Raw genomic sequence first — 13,450 nt, 5'->3', positions numbered from 1 at the left:
CTACTACCTCTTTTATAAGGGCACTGATATAACCAATCATGAGCACTTTACCCCCATGACCTAATCATATCCTTCTAATATCATCTTAGGAGTTTGGGTTTCAATATAGAAATTCTGGGGGCATACTTTCAGACCATATACCTTGTGAAGAAAGGTTCCATATACCTTGTGAAGAGAATTTGGGAAGTTAGGCATGGTGGCACATGCCTGTAGTCCCAGCTACTCAGGAGGCTGATGTAGAGGATTGTGAGTTTGAGGCCAGTGTGGGCGACATGGTGATTTCATTTGAGGAGGCTAATTAGTTTGCCTGAGACATACATATTCAGTGATTAATTTAAACTTCTGGGGTAAAACTACATTTTCTCTTTTTATACATCACTCAGAAAATGACTCAAGGTTGAACCGAAATAGTGTTTTAACTGGAAATCAGAACTGAACCTGCCAACTTAGGTAACAGTCCCCACTTATAGGATGTGCCTGGCTTCTGGCTTAGTTGCAAAAGTTCTGATTTCTCCAATCTTGGAGGGAAAACTCGCAGAGGGGGGACAAGTTCTCCTAACACATTTCATTCTAGAATTTCTCTTGGGTATGTCGTCTACTTTCCTCAGCTCTGGTTGTAAATTCTATTTGTCTTATCTCAAGCCCACACCTCACTTCTAATCTGCTATGGGTTATTTGGACCTTTTGGTTAAATTTTACCCTCCTGAGGCCTTTACAAAGTGGACAAGGCATCATATTTCATGGCTGGAAAATGGAGAGTCAAAAAAAGATGTTATTTGCAACAAGATGTATAGCCAATAATTCTGCAGGGATCTTTGCTGAAAGGGGAAAATATATAATATTCCACTTAAAAGAAGGAATTAAACTGTAAACAGGTATCATGTATATGTAATACGATGTAAAGCATAATGTAATACATGTTTTCCCTTAAAGTAAAGCAGTTTAGTACAAAGAGAGAAATAACAAGGCAAAGGGCCAAAGAGAGGAGGGGTAGACAGAGGTGATGGGGCATTAGTGCTTGAATGTCTTTTGGAGTATAGCCACTGGAGGATTTGAAACCCTGCTTTCATAATCACAGTTGCAAGTGGGGCTGTTGTTAATACTAGATTAATTGAAGGCTCAGACCAGATGGAGCTTGAGCGAAGGATGTTGCACCATTTGTTGGGCAGTCTTTCCAACAGAGAGGAGCTTCTATTGATATAGCTAGAACAGCCATTGAACCTTTTCTTCACCCCTTCTGACATTACTTAGCGTTAACTAGGCCTCTCCCCTAAGGTTGGGAGGATCAAGGGCAGCATTTGGATTGTTCCAGGGCACTGAGGCCTCATCTCCAAGTGAGATGGCTTCGTTGCCAGCTAGTGTGGTGAAGTAGGAGTAACAGGTTAATTTTGGTCTATAGACATGTGGCTGTGTAAATAGAACTTATAAAAGGATTTCTCAGTACTGTCCCCTACTCCTGCCTCTGGAAGAAGACATCAAATTATATACCTTCCCCGGTGGACTCTCCCTTGTTTCATCTCTCCCTGTCCCTCCCCTCTGTGGGAAAGATAGGGATTATCTTTCCTGTTTCAAGTTTAGAAAAAAAAAAATTAATAGACATAAATAAAAAGTAGTTTGTTCTGAATCAGGCATGGTGGCTCGTGCTCGTAATCCTAGCTACTTATGCCAAGGGTTAGGATAAGGAGGCAAGAGGATCTGAAGTTTGAGACCAGCCTGAGCAATTTAGTGAATTCCTCTCTCAAAGGGCTGGGGATATAGCTCAAAGGCACAGTACCTGCCTAGCACTACAAGTCCTTGGGTTCAATTCCCAACGTGGAAAAATAAATAAATAAAAGTAGTTTGTTCTAAAAACTTCTGCAAGAAATTTCTGCAGAAATTCCCTTGGGGGAATTTTAACCCCTTTTGTAGATTGAAAAATGTTGTACCAAAAATTTGAACCAAGAATCTTAAGAACTGGTTAGAGTTGGTAATAGGAACAAACTAAATGAGGTGGCAAAGAGACAGGTTCCCATATGTAGGGCAAGAGAGACAGCTGCTTTATTCAGTGGGTCACTGATCTGGGAATTGCCCTTAATTTGGAGATATGGCAATCAAAATGTAAGGTAAGGACCTTGTTTGTACCCTGAAACTAAGGATGCAATAGTTAGACAACAACAACAAAAAAAATTTTTTTAAGTCCATCAGGTGGATCTGGACATGGTCTAAGTAAAAGCCTAGAATTTATAACCATGAAAAACCTAACAAATGAAGCAAGTTTGACAAAATGTGTAATCTGGTGAATCTAGGTGATAGGTTTACAGGGCTCACTCTGTGATCTGTAATCCGTGATGATGAAACATTTTCATTTTGACTTCTTATGTGTTTCCTGGCCTCCTGGCCCTATGGTAAGTGGTCACATTTTTATTCCTGTTGAGCTATCTAGAACCAGAAGAGCCAGGTGCCCTCCTAAAGCTGCTTTATGAGCAACTGCTGTCATCATCTGGGGCTGTTGATTCGGGATTGAAAGAGTAGGACGTTGTCCTAGATGATGTTGGTTTAGAGGTGGCTTTTTTTTTTAACCTTTCACTTTATTTTTCTATAGGACCACCATGAGGCCCCAGACCTTCTATGATGGATGTCATTCCTGTTCCAGAGGAGTATGCCATATTCCATTGGCTGAGCCGTTCTGCCCCAAAACAAGAGAGGTTCGTAGGCTTTCAGGAAGGTGTACCAGAGCAGTTCATAAGGGCCTGGGGTGATTTCTGCAGTTATATCAGTTAGCTGAGCAGGTGGTGTCCTTTCTTCTTTCAAGCTTACTTTTTATTGAGGGTCTTGCCTCTGAGGCTAGCCTCCCAAGTCACTGGCATTGTAGGCATGCACCACCATGCCTGGCTGGAACCTACCTTTTTAATAAGCTCCTATTTTGTGGGCTGGGGTTGTAGCTCAGTGGTAGAACACTTGCCTGTCATGTGCAATGTGCAAGGCCCAGGGTTCAATCCCCAGGTACTGCCAAAAGAAAAAAAAAAATTCTATTTTGCTGTCAGAATACTTTTTAAAAAATTTAATATAGGACAGCATGATAGTTCAGAGTGTATAGCCTGAGCTGAGGCAGGAGGATTGTGAGATCGAAGCCAGCCTCAGCAGTTTAGTGGTTAAGTGCTGCTGGGTTCAATCCCTAGAACCAAAAAATAATAAAAAGAAGAAGAAAATATAGCCTGAAGCCAGATTACTTAGCATCAAGGCTGTGCTCTTTAGCTTGATAGCTGTGTATTATCGGGCAAATTATTTAACATCTCTGGGCTTCAGAAATGTAAAAAGAAGACAATGATAGCATATTTCCCAGGACCGTGAGGGGCAAAAGAGCTAATACAAAGTGTTTTGAACCATGTCTGTCAGTTATAGGACATCTAATGATTAATAACTGCTTTTATGAATTAAATTATTATCGATAATCTAAAAATGTTCGGATTGGCATCTTCTGCATTTGAGCTGAGTTTGTCCATTATTGTCAAAAGCCTCTGCTCTAACATTAGAGTAGAATCTCAGAAATATGGTGGCAATCACACAGGGACCATTTATGGCATCAAGTAAGAATCTCAGTCTTAACTTCCAGTGAATTAAAAATGTCTCTTACAGAAAGATCCTGTGTTGTGTCACTTTTCTTGTAATCCTCGGTTTGAAAGTCAGGTGCAACCCAAAAGATCAGAAGTATTGCCCTTTGTGTTAAAATCTCTGTATGTATAAAGAGAGGAGTATTTTTAGAAAATTTACCAGAAACTTGTAACCGGGGTTTCCCTTGGAGGGCAGGTGACCTGGTTCCTAAGTCAGGGTGAGAGAAATTCTCTCCCAACCTAACAGCCTTTTATGTAATTATTTTGGTTTGGACCATGTACACGTATTACCTGTTCTAAAAATCTTTATCTGAATGTTCTAATACATTTTTTTCTGGTGATCTAATATTGCTAGTCCTTTTACGAGGATGTAATGGTTTCAGGAGCTCCATTTTGATTACTCAAGATAAGAAAATGAAATTATCTTAGCCTCAGAACTGAGTTTGGCCCTGTAGTTCATTTTCCCCGCTTCCTTAGGGTGTTACTTGTTCTCCTGGGAGTACAAAGTATTGGTTCAGCAATGAGGCCCCCAGGGTCTGTCACTGTGCCCAACCTGCATCCAGAAGTCTCCTTTTCCTCCTCACAGTCATGGTACCAAACTCTCAGAGCATTGGGGAGGACTTAGGTGTCACTGGCCAGTGGGACACAGTAGCTGTGATCTTAACACATGTCTAGAAACTGTGAAGTTTAGCCAAGACACACAGCTCCATTATTCTTCAAAGACACTTAATGAAGGCAAGACTGGGTTGGGGGGAGGGGAAGTAGGGACTTGGGCCCTTGGATTTATAACTTGTACTGTGTGGGAGAAAGGGTAGATTAAACATATTTTCAGCATTCATAAAATAAGCACAGTTCAGCATCAAGTGTTCATTGCTGACTGCTTATTATGGTTCCAAATTGGGAGTTGCCAAAGCTCCTATTAAAATTTTCTTTCCCTTTTCCATGGCATAATGAGTTATATGTAAGGAAATAGATTAATTTGCTTATAGAGTTCAGACTTGTGCAGGTAAAATTTAGCCTAGATTAGAGCCTTCTTTTGACTTTTGAATTCCTCCATTTTATATATCCACTATCCCAGGAATCTGTCATTCATTTGGCAAACTTGTAGAAGTTCTGATATTAGTGATCATTGAAAGACCAGTTTAGCCTTTATGTAGTGTTTACAATGTTCTGGGACAATTCTGTGCAACTATATACCTTAGCTTATTTAATCAAGATATCTCTGAATTATACAATATTGTTGTTCCCGTTTTACAGATGAGAATACTAAGGCATGAGGTTAAATGACTTTTCAACAGTGCTTTAATGGGTTAACAGCTAAGTTGAAGAAGACTAATTTTTTTATATATTAAAAGGGTATGTTGACACACAGGCTAAGAAAAAATGAAATTAATATCTTGAAAATAGACATTCATTATTAATTAAAACACTGGACAAAATGATCAAAATTTTTAATGTTTCTAAAACCCATATATTATCTTCTCTCTAAAGGAATGCCAAGATAAATTTTTTCCTGGAAGGAAAAAATCATCACAGCTTCATTCTGTTTACCATATGTCCTTAGAGCAGCAACAGGCAACAGAGAAATGACTTTCTAACTCAAAACAAAGATTGTACTAAAGCCTGCACCTTCTGGGGTGGGGTGGGTGGGGGTAAGGGGGGGCATGAGCAATTACTCCTCAGGAGCTTGGGAAATAGAATTCAGCACAACTCTTTCAAGAGATGTGACTCAAGTCCAAATTCACAACCCAGCTTAAAGTTGTGAAAAATAAAGCAGGTAAGCAAATTCCTGGTGCATAAAGAAATCTCCTTGTCTGTTCCTATAGAGTTGATCTATCTATGCAAGGGGACTGTATGAATGAGTAAGGGTCTAGTGTAGGAGACCCCATTCTGTGGTCTATTTTAAATAAAACTTGCTAAACATCAGGAAATAAAAAAATTCTAAATCATACATATGTTCATATGTTTTCAGTTTGTGTTTTTTGTTTGTTTTTTTTTTTTTTTTTTTTTTTTTTTTTTTTTTTTTTTTTTTCTAGGTCCTCATAGAGACTGCTAAGAAGCTAGGACTCCGATGCCACTCAAAGGGGACTATAGTCACAATCGAGGGACCTCGGTTTAGTTCCCGGGCAGAAAGCTTCATGTTCCGCACCTGGGGGGCAGATGTTATCAATATGACCACAGTTCCAGAGGTGGTTCTTGCCAAGGAGGCTGGAATTTGCTATGCAGGCATCGCCATGGCAACAGATTATGATTGCTGGAAGGAGCATGAGGAAGCAGTAGGTGGAATTCTCTTCTGAGCATGTGCAACATGGGTTTCTGGGTACCAAGAGCTTTTGAGAAAGCATCTTAATTATTTTGTGTGTGTGTTAGTTTCAGAGAGAGATGCTTTTGTCCAGGAATCAAGAGTGAACAGTGCATTCATTGTAGGCATGTAGATCTGCTGAGAATCACAATAAGACTTGGGCCTTACTTGAAGGACAAAGATGTATTGTGATTATAATTTTCTTGGGGTTAATGTTGAAACGATACAGGAGTCCCTCTCCAGTTGACCAAACCATTTATTTGAAGTCTGACAACCATCCTGGTTTAAGTATGATGTGTAAGGGAGCAGGGGAGGCATGATGGAGAGGCGGGAGATGGCAGCAAGATATAGCAGGACCACAGACAATGTGAGCATTCTGCATGCAAGACCACAGAGGGCTTGAGGCAAGGAAGATAGCAGCTCCTACTAGAATTTGAAGCTTCCAAAACAAACATTTTTATTGTGGGAAACTATAAAGATCTATGGAACCTACCTCTCAACTTCTTCAGGTACCAACCCTGGCCAATCTTGTGTCATGCATGTCCCTTTCTGTTTTTCCAACCCCTACCCTCTTTTTGAAGTAAATAGTTTTTTAATATGGCATTTTTTTTAATTTTTAAAAAAATTAACCACTGTTATTAGTTTCTTGATATAATCAAATATTTAGACTGCTTGGATTTTCCTTCTGGTCTCATGATCTTTAACAGTTTAGTTAAATTGGCATCCCTGCAGCTCAGACATTGTGTGTTAATGGTATGCCTCTTAAGGATCTTTTAGTAGTTTCTGCCCTCTGTTCTCATCCCTGTGAGAGCATTTGTCTTGTCATTATCTCAGTTTAAAATAGAGAAAGGGCCAGACACAGTAGTACATGCATATAATCCCAGCAACTCAGGAGATTTGAGGCTGGAGGATCACAAGTTCAAGGCCAGCCTCAGCAACTTAGTAATGTCCTATTCCAAAATGAAAAATAAAAAGGGCTGGGAATGTGGTTCAATGGTAAAGGGCCCCTAGAATCCATCTTCAATACCAAATATAAAATAAAATAGAGAAAGGGACAAAACTAGGGTTACCAAACTTGAAGGAATGGAGATGATACCTCCAAAGAGGCCCTTACCACATCTCAAGAGAGTTGCTTATTTTACCATCCAGTTTCACATTAAAAAAGGGTTAGCTACTCTTGCCATGCCTGTCCATGTGTATTGTGCTTGGGTGCATAGATAGGTGATTTTTACTTGAATGTCTTATCCTGACTCCTCAGTGTAATGCAGTATTGCTGATTACTGGAATATCTTTTACACATATATGCAAATCCTGACTTCAGGTCACACCATAATATCTGGTTGGGAGCTTTGTAACCTAAGGGAGACCTGGTTTCTGAATGTTGAGAACATGCGTTCAATTAATAGGAAACTCCAGCCCTTGCAGCTGGCTCCCTGAAAAGAGTTTTGCTTCCTGCTTATGGCTTTCTGCTCAGCCTGTCTCCTTTGCACAAGTAGCAGTGATTTCCTTTAGCAGCCCAGAAGAGAGTTGGAAAGCAGTCAATCGGAGCCAATTCATTAAAAAGCAGAAAACCTGAGATCTCTGTGATAGGCATAAAGACAAATAATGTTAAGTGCCACAAAGAAGACACATAAAGGTGGCAACAACTCAGCCCGCCAAGTGTGTCATGTGCTTTAAACCAGACATGCACTCTGGCATGGCAAGAAGGTTTTGGAGTTGCCTCAACCCGACTTCAATTCTAGTTGTTCCGTTTACCTGTGGCACTAGACAAGTTATTGAAGCTGTTAACTCCTCTGCAGAATGAAGCCAGGGAATGGGAGTGAATGGTTAGAGTTGTTTAGAAGTTTTAGCTGGACCTTGAATAGAGGGTTGAATTTTTCCAGGGAGAGGGTCAGTAAGAAAGGAACCTAACAGAAACAAAAAGAGAGGTCACAGTCTATCTATATAGATACATCATTTACAGGAAAAATATATGGGGATGCTTAAAAACAAGGTAAATCTCTTGGATGCTTCATATATTTGCATTTAATGACTCAGCTGAAACCATGCCTTTACATGTTCTTGGCAAATACCCAGTTGCCCACGGCTTTGTGTTGCACAGTACTGGAAATTTCCCTCTGCTGTGGTGCCCATGCTTGTTTTGGTTTTGTGTGTGTGTGTGTGTGTGTTTTGTTTTGTTTTCCCTAAACAATCCTCAGTGCTCGTGGGAGCAATCTGGACATGAGATAGAAGGGTATAATCATCATGTCCCTAAATCTAATTTTAGTCATAATACAAAAGTAGACAATAGTATGGACATCCATGAGCCCCAACAGCCAGTTTGAACCATTATCCTCTTAATTTATGTCCAGTCACATTTCATCTGTATTTCCCTTCATAATTTTAATCCAGAAACATTTCAGGAATTATCTGACATAATCATACTGTCATTATTATACTCCAACAGTAATTCCTCAATATACTGCAACAAAACTCAAGTGTCTAGTTAAATGTCATAATAAAGGATTTCTTTTTTTTGTATAGTAAGTTTTCTTGAGGAAACCAAGACTCTTGTCCTGTTGAGTTTCTCACAGTTTGAATTTCTGAAAGCTTCCTCTTAGAGTAACAGGTTTCTCTGTCCTCTGTATTTTCTGAAAATTGACAGCTAGATCTAGAATTTGATCAGATTCAGGTGTCCTTAGTAGGTTTTTTGTTTGTTTCTTGAAGCCCATGATGAGTAGGGAGGTTTTGGGTTGTTTGGATAGTTTGTGGTGTTAGTAGCCAAACCATTAATTCATTACGAGTCATACAGTGGTGATACTTTGATTCTGTAATTTTTTTTCTATAGTAGTTTTAGAACAACTTTCTAAAGAGACAGTACTTATTTTACATTTGATTATCCAGTGTAGCCCCAATTTTAAAAATGGAATTCATTTTACTATGGACATGGAGAAAACAGAACCTTGTTTTCACACCATACTGATCCATTATACATCAGATTTTTTCTCAGATACCATATGGAAAATTGTTAATGCTTCCCCCCACCCACCTTTTTTTTTTCTCCAAGACCTCTGCTCTAAGACTAAAACCATCTTGATAAATGCAGTGTTTAGGTATAAAAGATTGAATTTGGAGTAAAACAGATTTTACCAGTCAGGCTTGTTAGTCTCTAAGCTGCTATAACAGAAAATCTCGTAAACTGGGTAGCTTCTGAGCAAAAGTTTTTCTTTCACAGTTCTAGAGATTAGGAAGTCCAAGGTCAAGGAACTGGCCAGTTGGGTGTCTGGTGAGCACCTGCCTCCTCATAACCATCTCAATTCTCACTTAACCTCACAAGGGGTGAGGGTACTCTCTGTGATCTCTAGTCTCATTCATGAGGGCTTTATTTTCATGACTTAATATCCTTTAGAGGCCCACCTCCTAGCACTCTCACATTGGGGATTAGATTTCAGCAGATGAATTTGGAAGGGACACACACATACACACCATAGTAAGGATCAAACTCAAGAAAAATATTCTGTGAACAGAAATGGACTTGTAAATTCAGTTAACATCCTATGCTGTTGTTTCTCTAGGTTTCAGTAGACCGGGTTTTAAAGACCCTGAAAGAAAATGCCAACAAAGCCAAAAGTTTACTCCTTACCGCCATACCTCAGATCGGATCCATGGAATGGTCAGAAACCCTCCATAACCTGAAGGTAAGTGTCCTGAGCCATCTTTGCAAGCATATACTTCCAGAGACTTTAGACATCATCTTCTCACTTCCATTTCACCCTGGGTCTATTTCCCTACATATTTTATGCAATCTTGAATATTTTTTCAGTAAGTTTTTATGCCATTTACTACCATACCAATCACTTATGAAACTGAACAATCGTATTTTCTAACTAATAATGCAAGACCAAGACCATTGGAAACTGAGGTGGGGAGAGTTTATTATCTGTGTCCCATATTATTCACATTGTCTTGCAGTACATCACTAAGTCTTTTTTTTGTTTTGTTTTGTTTTCAAAACTATTTTCTCTTTGGTAGATTCATAGAAAATGTTGGCAAGCATTCAAAACCAAACTGACATAGCAATACCAAGCGTCAGGGAATATGTGACGCAGCATGGGATCAGACTAACAGTCATTAATGATAAACATGAAAATGGCTTCAGATTGGTAGCTTTCCAACTTTGGTATTAGTTTCCAGAATATAATTTATATTAACTGCTGAACTGAGAAGTACATGATGTCTTGAATTGTTCCAGTTAAAGAGGGCTGTATCTTAAAGTCTCCTAGAGACACTTATATTCTTTGGTCTGATAACATGTTGAGAGGGGCTATAAAGGTTTATAGAAGCCCTGCCTACCTCGATTACCACTTAGGAGTTCAGAAATGAGAGTTACAGTTTTACTGTGATGAGGATACTATGTGGTGTTTGTTGACTTATATTGTTTAAATACTCCAGGACAGTCTGTGAAGCTGCCAACATGGAGCCACTGAGAAGTTGGGAAATGGCTCCTGCAAGCTGGTACAAGCATGTTCTAACACACCACTATCACTAAGGTGTCTCAGCTTGTAGGACTGACCCAGCCATGAGTGTTAAAATTAATTATCCTCCCTAAAGGACTTATCTGTTGACTTCAATACTGTGTACCTAGGAGGTTTTTTTTTTTTTTTTTTTTTTTTGAGACCATGTCTAGCCATGTTGCTGGGCTAACCTTGCTTGGAATCCTTCTGCTGTAACTGGGATTACAGGCATACACCACTACACCTGGCTTTGAAAATGTTATTTAAGAATAAATTATAGTCCCTTTCCTCCGTGAAGTGTTTTATCATAATTGAGGTACAACCTTTATTATTATTCTAATTATGGAGAATAGAAAACAAAAAATATTCTATGAAATAGCAAATGTTGGTTTAAGCTGAAACCAAATGGCTTGATTTTGATTTTTTATTTCATTTTAAAATGTTACATTCAACTAAGTATAATGCAGGGCAGCAAATCCTCAGCTTGTATGATAATCACGTGTTGGTTTTCTGGAAATATCACTCCGATTTTTGTTGCTGAAGGGACTTGTTTACCTTCAAGCTATGATAGAGATACGATTTTATGGGGGAGAGGGAAGTCTCTCAACTGACCCCAACTTCACCATAGACTCTTGAATTTGAAAGTTATTTCTTAGGTAAAAAATGCTTCAGTGGTAGAAGCCTTTTTGTTTTAAGCTTCTGACTTTGTTACATTTATTCACTTTTAAAGAAGGTGAGTGTGTCATCAGATTTTCAGAGAGTTAAAAGAGAAAAAAGAAGAATTGCTAACAAAATTGAGTTATTGTGGCCTTCATTCTGGGACACTAAGGACCACCCATACAAACAATTCCTTGACTAAGTAGTATTTTCAGTCTTCTGAGCACTGAAATGTATATTATTCATTCACTCGCTCACTTAATTCATTTCAGCAATATTGATGTGCCTGTATGTCAAGCTCTGGTTTAGAAAGGTACACAAAGACTTTTTGTGATGATTCTATTCTGTTGAAAATATAGACACATTAAAATTTCGGTGATTTTTTTTTTTTTTCTTTTAAAAATGAGATAGGAATAAGAGCTAGAAGATGCATAAACAACAATCTAGGCTAAGGTTGGAACATAAAATGTATCCTAGTGCATGGATGGATATGAGTGACTATCAGAATATTCTTAACCTCATTTAGGGGAAAAAGAAGTGACAAAACATACCTGTAATCCCAGACACTCAGGAAGTTAAAATAGGAGAATTGCAAGTACAAGGCCAACTTAGTAATTTAATGAGACAGACCCTGTCTCAAAATAAAAAGGGCTGGGGATCTCGCTCAGTAGTAGAATGCTTGCTTAGCATGCTCTGTGCCATGGATTCGGTCCCTAATACCAAAATCTGGAGGATTTATTGCTGTTGTTGAAGTCCAGTTTTAGCAAGTACTTCAGGTAATTAGCATACTCACCTATGCCTACAATGCTCATCACTTTCTACTTTCTTCCTTTCAGAATATGGCCCAGTTTTCTGTTTTATTACCAAGACACTAAAATCGTTTTTTATTACTGCTCAGAAGAAAAGAAGACTTTCCAGTTATTTTGGATATTTTGCTTACCTTGAGGGGAAAACAAAACAAAAACTTGGGAAAGACATGCAGCTTATGTGTCCTTGCCTGCAAAAAAAGAGCAGGTAGAAAGACATCACACGTATTGGAGACTCTGCCTTAAAAATTGAGACTGTTTGAGAGCAATGAGGAAAAGCAAATGGACGGGAAATCTTACATTTTGGAAAAACACCAAGAAGAAAACATTCTCACCTCACTTCCCTTATTAAACTTTGCAACAATAAAGATTTGAGGGTAATACTCGCTTTCCTACATTGACATGGAATATGGGGAAGAAATGGGACTCTGGTTATTTATTATAAATTGGTACAATCGTTTTGGAGGGCAATTTGGCAAAATGCATCAGAAACCTTAGAAATACTTATGCACTTTGTTGGAAAGTCCTAGGAATTTCTTGGAGAATCATACAAAAACTATGTATGAAGAGAGATGTTTAATAGTTACTGTTAAGATAGCAAGTTTTCACAACAATCTGGATTTCCAACAACTGAAGGTCATTTATGGTTTCAGTTATCATTAGATTGTAAAGCAATCAGCTGGCGATCATGTTTTCATGTAATATTTAATGTTCCAAATAAATTGTCCATGTATATTACAAAATGGGAAAAAAGAAATCATTTTCCTGTTCTAGATTTGTTTTAAAAATGCTATGTAACTGTAAAAAGACTAGAAGGAAATATACATAATGTTTTGTTATTGTATTTGGGAGAGGAATACTAAATAATCTTAATTTTCTTTTGAATCTTTCTGAATCTTCACATTTTTCTACAATTAGTAAAATAATAAAGTCATAAAAATAAAAGTGGATTTAAACACTTTCTGATAATGAATCAAAATTTAAGAGGAGTATTGTTTAAGGAAGTTAGTTCTTTTTCTATTAAAAAAGGACAGTTGGTTGCTACACAGTCAGCTTGGATTTTCTTTCATCAGCTTCCAGAAAAAAGCCACATGATTAATTCTGAGATTGTCTAAATGTTGAAACTATTATAAGGGCTGTGGTTGTGGATCAGGGGTAGAGCACTTGCCTAGCATGTGTGAGGTACTGGGTTCCATCCTCAGCACCACATATAAATAAATAAAATAAAGGTCCATCAACAACTAATAAAAATATTTTTTAAAAAAACTTGTTTTAAAAAGTAAATACACTTTAGTGCATCTGGTATTTTTAAACTAATATTTTTCTACTCCTTATGAGTTGACATTATTTTTCATGAGTTGGTGATTCTTATTTCTTCATAAAATTAAAAGTGAACCTTTTTACTATATATTTTAGATTGTTGATCTTATAGGAATATTTAAGTTTTGTATTATTAAGAGATCATTTTTTTCCTCAGATTTTTTTTTTCCTAACATATATTACAAGATAGATAGGATAGGGGCAATGGGATCTTTTGTTTAAAAAGTATAAAGGTAATGTATTTGTGTCTATGATGTTGACTTCAAGATAATAAGCTACTAA

General features: G+C 37.9%; 1 protein-coding gene across 1 annotated transcript in view; it reads left to right on the top strand.

Annotated features, from left to right (window-relative positions):
* Window positions 1-13,094, top strand: part of Mtap (methylthioadenosine phosphorylase) — a 38,517-nt gene extending 25,423 nt beyond the window's left edge. Inside the window, exons 5-8 of the mRNA XM_076843382.2 lie at window positions 2,582-2,684; window positions 5,627-5,866; window positions 9,447-9,569; window positions 11,879-13,094. Of these exons, the coding sequence (XP_076699497.1) occupies window positions 2,582-2,684; window positions 5,627-5,866; window positions 9,447-9,569; window positions 11,879-11,917 (505 nt within the window). The 3' untranslated portion in view covers window positions 11,918-13,094. The remainder of the gene's footprint in view (window positions 1-2,581; window positions 2,685-5,626; window positions 5,867-9,446; window positions 9,570-11,878) is intronic.
* Window positions 13,095-13,450: the final 356 nt, after the last annotated feature.

This window comes from Callospermophilus lateralis, chromosome 2 (assembly GCF_048772815.1).
Source record: "Callospermophilus lateralis isolate mCalLat2 chromosome 2, mCalLat2.hap1, whole genome shotgun sequence".
Taxonomy (NCBI): Eukaryota; Metazoa; Chordata; class Mammalia; order Rodentia; family Sciuridae; genus Callospermophilus; species Callospermophilus lateralis.
Note: the sequence above shows the minus strand (reverse complement) of the source record. Positions and strands in the feature narration are given on the sequence as shown.